Source organism: Lactuca saligna, chromosome 7 (assembly GCF_052625555.1).
Source record: "Lactuca saligna cultivar CGN05327 chromosome 7, ASM5262555v1, whole genome shotgun sequence".
In the NCBI taxonomy this organism is placed as follows: Eukaryota; Viridiplantae; Streptophyta; class Magnoliopsida; order Asterales; family Asteraceae; genus Lactuca; species Lactuca saligna.
The window spans coordinates 4,346,444-4,355,628 of NC_136423.1; the positions used below are offsets into that span (position 1 = coordinate 4,346,444).

The window sequence follows — 9,185 nt, forward strand, 5'->3', positions numbered from 1 at the left end:
TATTAATTTTAATATGTTATTAAATATAAATATTTTCATATTGCTTATAAATTTTTTTGAACTATAATATAATATATTTATTTGTTAATTTATATATGACATTAAATTCAAAACGTAAATCAAAATATCAAATAAAATTAAAAAATAGTTAAAGGTTTTTAAATATTTAAATATAAATATGAAACTATAATTATTTGAATCACAACTTTACAACAATTGTTAATATTTTAAATAACCATTATGATTAAAGTTAACAAAAATATCAAATAAGTGATTTTCAAATTAATTGCTTATAAGAATAAATAAAAGTAACATAAAACTAACATTTATATTTAATTTTATAAATGTACAAGCCATAAATAGATGTTATTCAATATTCTGATAATCAATTTAGTGTAACAATTATTATTTCATACTTTGCCAATAATGTAACAAATTGAATTTTCTACATCTAGTTATCTAGGGATTATCAAAGTTATTTCTAAAAATTAACTCGTAAAATAAAAATATTTTACATCCAAGGGTTAATCATAAGTTTACAATAAAAAAACATAATTTAAAGTAACATGAAACAAAATCTATTATAGGTCCTTGTGCTCCTATGTTGTTACATGAATATGTAAAACTTGAAACTTATATTTATATATATATATATATATATATATATATATATATATATATATATATATATATATATATATATATATATATATACCAATAATTTTAAACTTAAATTATTGGTATTTTATAAATTATGATTTTGGTCTTTTATTGAAAGTTATGTTTTTTTCCTTACATAATTTCTTTTTATAGATTTTGTTTTTATTAGTGTTACTTTTTATTCGATATCCAATGTTTCTAATTTATTTAAACGCTATAAACTTTTACGGTTTTTATCGTGGTATTAACTCACAAAATTTATGTGTATTGTACCAAGCAAGATACACTTTCGAACGTCATTTTCGTCCGTCTACTCCATACATAACTATTTGGATCGAAATTTTATGTTGATATTTTTATGGTCCAGTTGATACGGTATATTCATCTTTATGGTCCAGTTAAAAAGAATATGTTGAAGTCTTTCTTTTTTGTGGTAGGTTCCACACGATATCATACTTTATTTTGAAAAACAAACAATCGTAATAATTCATCACTCCTCGTCTCCTCCCTCCATTTACATATGTAGATCACCGGTTAGCTTTGTTGGAATGATTCCAACTTGATATAAAGCATTGTAAGTGTTTGATTTAGTGTAGTTATCCGATTAGTAAAAAACACATCTTTTACTATGTTTTTTTTTTTGTTTTTTGTTTTTTGTTTTGTTTTGTTTTGTTTTTTTTTTTTTTCAGTATATATTCTTCCCCTAATTTCCTTACATTAGATGTCTCCAAATTTGTGTAAGAGGATCTTGGATGTTGTAAACTTGTCATGAACAAACACATTGTTTTGGAGAGTAAATTTGAAGTCTTATCTTTTTTTAAGGTTGCGTTTAGTTACGGAAAAACAATTTTCATTTTCTGTTTTTTGTTTTCCCTTTTCATTTTTCGTTTTCAGTTTTCATTGGAAAATTTAGAAAAAGTGTTTAGTTAAAACTTATTCATTTTTTCATTTTCAGTTTTAGAAAATTAGAAAACACGTTTAGATGTGTATATTTCAATGGGTTTTCATTTTTAGAAAACGATAGTGGTAGTAGGTTGGGATTAGGGGCAACGGCAGGGGCAGTGGTGGTGTCGACGATGGCGACGGTGGTAGTGATGACAGGCGGCGGTAATTGGGGCAGAGGTGGTGGTGATGCTGGTGATGGGGTAGTGGTGGTGGTGATTGTCATGGTAGGTTGGTGGTTGTGGTAGTGTTAATAGAAGTGTGTGTATGTGTGTGTGTGTGGGGGGGGGGGGGGGGGGTTGTGGTGAAGGTAGGTGTGTGTGTGTAAGGGTAGGCTTAGGAGTAGGTGGGTGTGGGTAGGTAGGGGTGTGGTGGGTTAGGGATGTTAAGGTGGGGATAGGTAAAGGTGGGAGTGAGTGTGTGTTTATATTTAAAAAAAAAAATTGGAATTAGAAAAATATGAAAAATAATGATTATTGATTTTTCAAAAATTTCCAACTTCTCTGTAATTTTAGAAAACAGAAATTTTATATTTTCCATGAAAAGTTTAGAAAAATAAACAAACTAAACGCGTTTTCAAAATTCTCATTGTTCTTGGAAATTTTTTCCGGAAAACGGCCCATTTTTTTGCAAGTAAACACACCCTAAGGGTGTGTTTGGTTGTGAAAAACTTTATAATTTTCTATGAAAATGTTTTTGGAAAATAAGGTTGAGTTTTTGTTTTCAATTTTCAATGAAAACGCGTTTGGTTGGATTGGGTGGAGTTTTCATTTTCCTCTTAGAAATTTGGAAAACTGTAAAAATCACTTTTCTAATTTGCATACAATTTGGAAAACTGAAAATTTTCATTTTCTTAGAAAACTTTGGAAAACTGAACGAACCAAACGCGTTTTCAAAATTTCCGTTTTTCTTGGAAAAATTTCCACAACTAAACGCACCCTAAAAATTTCATATTTAGAAAACCATTGTGTATGCAAGCTATGTAAAATGCTTTGAATGAAGACTTATTGGAAGTTGTGACAAATGATAGTATATTTAAACAATATTTTCAGCTTCAACATATTTATTGATGTATGCTTATTTACAACATTGATCCCTCGACAATGCACGTAACATTGTAGATGAACCTGGACTTTGTGAATTGTGATTTGTATCATGCATTCCAATAGAGAAAAAATAATCATGATTGATACAACAGCTTGTTTAGAGGAATTAAATTAATTATAGCTTGGATGCAGTAGTAGCAAAAATAGAGCTTTGTGTGTTTATTATTTTCCTAACAACTCCCACCTGCATTGCGGACAATACAAGCTGCAAGCAACACCATAAATTAAAATTACCATAATTAATAACAATTTGGTAGCATTATTTACAAGAGTAAAGTACGTTGCTATTGCTATTGCTATTGCTATTGTTACCTCTCCCTTTCTATTGAACATTTGACCACGTGAAAAGCCTCTTGCATTGTAAGCAGTAGGACTATCAATCTGTGTATCAGTGAATTCAAAAAACAATACCATTTTCCAATTGTGTAAATGATGATAAATAATTAATTAATAATGTGTACATTAATTAAGTAGCACCTTTATTCTACAAAAAAAAAAAAAAAATAGTGATACTTACCACATATAGTAACCACTCATCAGCTCTAAAATCCCTATGAAACCACATCCTGAAAAAAAAAAAAAAAAAAAAAAAAAGTAAAAGTTATTTTACTTGAAATAGGGGACCAAAAAGATAACAAAAAACTCAAATAAGGACCAAAATTTGCAAGAGAAAACTTTTTGGAAGAAAAAAATAATCAGCTATACTGAGGGACCAAAAGTGTAAATGATGTATTATTGACTTACGAATGGTCGAGACTAATAGAAGATGGAAGCATGCCCTCTCTGCGGTGTGGATTTAGACTGATTTGAATGAATAGCAGATCCGAGTAGTATGCCCCTACACACCTGTTTATTTGCAAGCTTTCTTATTTTTACCAAAAATAGAAACTTTTTTCAATGTGGGCCCTTGTGTGGAACTTTCATATCGATTTGAAAAAAGGTTCCAATTTGGGACTAAATACGGTGAAAGTCAGAAAGCACATGGGCCATTATGCAATTTACATTAAAGATAATTAGAAGATGCCTACAAAACTCCTTTTTTCATGACATGACATGACATGACATAACATAACACGTCAATCTCTCATATGTGGAAAAGACGTAAATGCCCTCCGCACCATCATATTATCAAAAAAGTGATGGACTGAAAGAGTCTCTCACCTATGCAAAGCCTGGTCATCAGGAAGTCTACCTTTTGCTCTCAACCAGTAACTCACACTGCAATACATTTTAGTTTTACATACAATGCAACTAAAGAACTAGTCATCTTTTAAAATTAAAAAAATAAAATAAAAATAATTAGTGTAATAAATATAAGTAGAAACAACCTTGCAGGGCGTGTAGTGTGGCGGGTATAAATGTTAGGATCCAAAGGTCTGATTTCTGTAGGCCATGGGACAAAAGTTGGAGTGGAAACTTGGCTCCTGTTGATCCATTTCTCCATTATTAACAAGTAAGAAAAGGGAGCATTAAATTATGTGTGAAAAAGACGTCAATGCCCTCATCATCAAAAAACAATCTCACCCGAGTTGATGACGTGAAAGCTTAACACCCTCTTCTAATCCATTCTTTGGCAAAAGCTGCAACCATATGATTTTTTTTTTATTATTAAAAAAAAAAACAGAGCATTAATTTGCTAGAATAACAACAAAAAAATAATCCAAAAAAAAAAAAAGACCTCTTCAGGGTCAGGCACAGAAGGCATTATTGGTTCTTGGTGATCAAAACCTTCTTCTCCCCTCTGTCATAAAAAGAACAACAATCAATACATACATGAAAGAAAAGTGAGAAATGATGAGTTATTATTATGTTTCATACATGAAAGGAAGCAATCAAAAAGAAGACAATTCGCTCTTTCTGTACTGCATTCACCCTCCTTGTAGCAAGATTACGCACATCATGTACCCGATCAACTTCATATATAATTGGAACTGCAAATCATCAAGGTAGCATATTTGTCTCATCAATATTATGAATATAAAAGGGTTAAATGCAATGTACTTCCATTGATTTGTTTAGTATAACATCCTACTTTCATTTCTTCCTTTTCCAGCATTATACTTTAGAAACTCTGCACCCAGTTATAGCAATATCATTCATATACAAAGAAAACTGCACTGTCATAAATGGGTAGAATTTATAAAGCCTCAATAAGAAATTTTTTGGAAGAACAATACTGTAAAGGTACAAAGAAATTAAAATAGAATGCGATAATACACAAATATATAAAGGTACATTGCTATTTCTTGCTGTTGTTTATGTATTAAGTTACATAGAAACCGACTTACCATTTACATCCCCTGGAAGAAGGAAGTGAGCATGAAAGCTATGTAAAATCTTAAGAAAATGAACTGTTTTTGATGCTGCAGCCAATGCCTGAATATTATTGATCATAAGAACATGAGAAAACATATATATATATATAAAAGTATATTGAAGAAGCTGTATAATCAATCATATATGTCATAATCACCAAAAACTGTGTGTAATGCTAGCAGATCCAAATAGAAACACAGAGATATTCATACCTGTCCCATAAATTGGCCTCCATACACTTTAGCAGATTTTGGAGCTCCTTTTAAGGTGACTCCTCTGAATGCGTTCACCTTCACAAATAAACAGACAAATAAACTTCATAAAGACTTGATAACTTGAACATAGTGGCAAAAGAAATTGTTCAGAAAACAAAGAAATCAAGCAAGTTTTCTAAATATGTTACATACATCCAGTGGATCCAAGGACAATATGTGTTCCACAGGTGCCCATGTCTCAAGGCTCATATCTGCACTCCAAATTGATTTTGGATTCATCAAGTCACTATATTTGTAGGGTAGCATTAAGCAGGTCAGCTGTAAGTAACCATACTCAAAGTGTTAAGCTTTTTGTAGATGTGAGAATGTTCCATGCCAGATCAGCATGTCATATAGAAAATTACTTACAAGTTACAAGTAAAGCATATCACTTACCTTAGTCAAAGCAATCACATCTTGACCACCACATTCACCTGCAAAATATCCCTATGCTTTAAATATGCATAAAAAAAGTCATTAATTTATACACAATCAAGAAAATAGACTATATTAAATAGTCTCTCACTTTGGGTGAAGTAATCAAACTTTTTCCACTCGAAAACTTGAGAATCATGGTTACTTTCAGGAAATTGACTGGAGACTTCCACCTGCAAAAGTAATGTGTGATCATCAATTGATTAACCTTTAAATTAATTGTCCAGGATTATAAAAAAAAAAATTACCACGCCCTCCCAAATAAAGTATGTTCCACCCCCAGATTCCCCTTCTTCTTTGAACACATAGTCTCCAGAATCTTCAAAATAAAGCATCCGTGGAATCATACATTGTGTCAAAACGTGATAACTAATGGAAAAGTAGTCTACAGTCTACTCCATTTTCAAAAGTCAAAGTGAGCCTTATTGTGGAAGTAGTGGATTATAAGTCTTCAACATATAGTAAAAAAGGGACTTAAACCTTCCATTATTTTAACACTAACTGAAACACATTCAAAAAAATCCATTGTTCTAAAAAAAACCTACAAGTTTGACTTTTCATACCAAACCTAGAAAGCCCGGTTTCAAATTAATTGCAAATTCTATACAAACACCTATTATAGTTTTTAATCTAGCTACCAATTTTTCTCACAAACTTCAAAATTATATCGAATGTAGAGTTTAGAATTACTCATAACATCCAAATCAAAGCTTAATATGATAAAATTTGCTTTAGAATCAAACAATAAAAACAAAAACTGTTAAATCCGAAATTATAGATTGAGAAAATTACTATGATGTTTAACGATAACGTGTTGAGCAATTTTCCTAATAGACGAGCTCGGAAGTCTCTGAAGCGCGGGCACGTCCCCTAGAAACTCGATCACTTGATTCAGAAACGCAAATCAGCAGACACAAAGTCAAATTTCAGGATATAGATACATAGACTGGTAAATATGAGAAATTCGGGTTTACTCATTGGATATACCTGCTTCAGAATCCATTTTTGGGATGTCAAAGAAGCTCGGAGTAGCAGGCTTTGTGCTTGTCGTTATAATATATAGTTATATTATATACGATGAGTGAACTGAACAATGAACCAGTGGGAGAGTGGGGTAGGTGTACAGTAACGATTACTATTTTGGTTTAGACAAAATTGCAAAAATATCCCTGTGTTTGTCAAATTTATGTGTTTTTGGTCTAAAACGAAACGTTGGTGCACCATTGGTTTAAAATTGGATCTTTCTATCGTTTTTGGTCCTTATCTACTTAAAAAGACCATTATGCCCTTATAATTTGTTTTTCCATTTTTTTATTTATATTAATATTTTTAACTAATTGAAAATACAAAATCACACACACTCTCTCTCATGTGAACCGATCAATGTTCTCATTGGTAGAAAGGAGATTAATGGGAGGAAATTCAAACAAATAAGCTCAAAAAAGGATGCATCTGTCAACGTCCCTAAGATCAACGCCTCACTTCCGACCAATGGTACACCCATCACCCGCCTCACCTGCGACCACTGCTACACTTCTCTCTCTCTCTCTCTCTCTCTCTCTCTCTCTCTCTCTCTCTCTCTCTCTCTCTCTCTCTCTCTCTCTCTCTCGCTCGTTCGCTCTCTGGAAACTCGAGATACACAATCAATCACTTATATACACACAATCAAGAACATAAACTCTCGTTCTTTGTTCTTTCTCCGTGTAACCCAATCCCACCACCCTTGTACACATAATGGCAGTGGAGTGTTTTTTAGATTCATCCCTATAAACATAGTGGTGAAATCATAGGCGAAGATGGTTGAGGGTGACGATTCTTCTTCTCTTGCGTTGATGTATAATTTGAGAAAACAGTGCTGGCGACGTAGATCTGAGAAATGGCGGCGGCATATGAGAGAGGGTCGGAGATGGCCATAACACAAACCCCTAATCGTAGGTAAGGAAGCAACAACACAAACCCCAAATCTTCAGTAGGAAGAGATGTAAGAGACGATAGTGAACAGTGTAGGTAAAGATTTGTTGTGGGTGGTGGTAACCATGAGGGCTAGAGATTTGGATGTTGGCGATTGGGGATTTACAGGTGGCAGAGAAGGCAGAGCTTTGGCTGAGAAGTTGTTCGTCTTTGTCGGAAAATGATGCTTTTTAGATCCAGTAGAAGACGAATGAGCGGTGGGAGGTGGGTCACATCGTTGGATTTTGCATATGGGTCGCAAGCCATCATCACCGGAGTTTACTAAGGGGATGTTATGCACAAGCAGGGGCGACCACGGTGGTGTAGGTGGTAGTTTCCGAGCACTGGTAGAAGAAAGGGAGAGGATAGATCGATTATGTTGAGAGAGAGAGAGAGAGAGAGAGAGAAAGAAAGAGTAGGGTGGGGTGGTAATTTCTTTTTCCATTTCTTTTAATTGAAATAATAATAAATAAAATAAAAGAAATGAAAAAAGAAATATGTAAGGGTATATTGGTCATTTTAGGTGAGGTATAGACCAAAACTACACAAAAATGCCAACCATGGGGACCAAAACTATACAAAGTATCTGAAATTGGACCAGTGGTGCACCAACGTTTCATTTTGGACCAAAAGCACATAAATTTGCCAAGCATAGGGACCATTTTTGCAATTTTGTCTTTGGTTTATTTATAAAAAAAAAATTCATTTAAATATTTTTATAACTTTTATATTTAATCGTATGGTCAAAATCATATTCATTATCCCGTCATTCTTTACAACACGTTTTCCTGATGGGAATGGGATCGGTATTGGGGTCGGCAACCTCAAGTGATTCACCGAAGCGACGAGACCTTGAAAGCAGCTTTTTCAAGTGTCCCCGAGGTCGAGGCATGTCGAGCTCGGCTCGGCAACTTGGTGGGGAGAGAAACATTCGATTAACATTTTTTTACCATCTTTTATATATATATATATATATATATATATATATATATATATATATATATATATATATATGTGTGTGTGTGTGCGTGTGTGTGTGTTCAGGTTCATTTGAGATAATTCTAATTTTGTGAGATCGTGAGAACAAATCTAAAAATAATTTTAAAATGCAAAATAAATGGAAAAATCCAAAAATTCTTTTTTTAAATATTATTTTCGAAACTTGAATTAACTAAAAAAAATCCCGTTTTTTTTTTTAAATACGTGAAATATTCTAAATAGAATATTACACTGACATATTCTAAAAAATAATTTTAAAATGCAAAATAAATGGAAAATATAAAAATTCTTTTTTTAAATATTATTTTCGGAACTTGAATTAACTAAAAATAATAAAAAAAAATCATTTTTTTTAAAATACGTGAAATATTCTAAATAGAATATTATACTGTACATATTCAAAAAATAATTTTAAAATACAAAATAAATGGAAAAATCAAAAAAATCTTTTTTTAAATATTATTTTCGGAACTTGAGTTAACTAAAAAAAATTTAAAAAAATAAAAAAAAATGCGTCTCACGG

General features: G+C 32.0%; 1 protein-coding gene across 1 annotated transcript; it reads right to left on the reverse strand.

The window, feature by feature from the left end:
- Window positions 1-2,634: 2,634 nt before the first annotated feature.
- On the reverse strand, window positions 2,635-6,815 carry LOC145006485 (acyl-CoA hydrolase 2-like). The gene is made up of 17 exons (XM_078965566.1): window positions 6,701-6,815; window positions 6,506-6,598; window positions 5,962-6,032; window positions 5,805-5,886; window positions 5,675-5,712; window positions 5,432-5,557; window positions 5,237-5,314; window positions 4,997-5,084; window positions 4,527-4,639; window positions 4,387-4,449; window positions 4,233-4,288; window positions 4,037-4,132; window positions 3,870-3,926; window positions 3,453-3,554; window positions 3,226-3,274; window positions 3,021-3,089; window positions 2,635-2,913 (listed from the first exon to the last, which is right to left on the reverse strand). The coding sequence occupies exons 1-17, from the start codon at window positions 6,714-6,716 to the stop codon at window positions 2,824-2,826; spliced, it is 1,287 nt and encodes a 428-aa protein (XP_078821692.1). The 5' UTR covers window positions 6,717-6,815; the 3' UTR covers window positions 2,635-2,823.
- Between the last annotated feature and the right edge of the window lie 2,370 nt (window positions 6,816-9,185).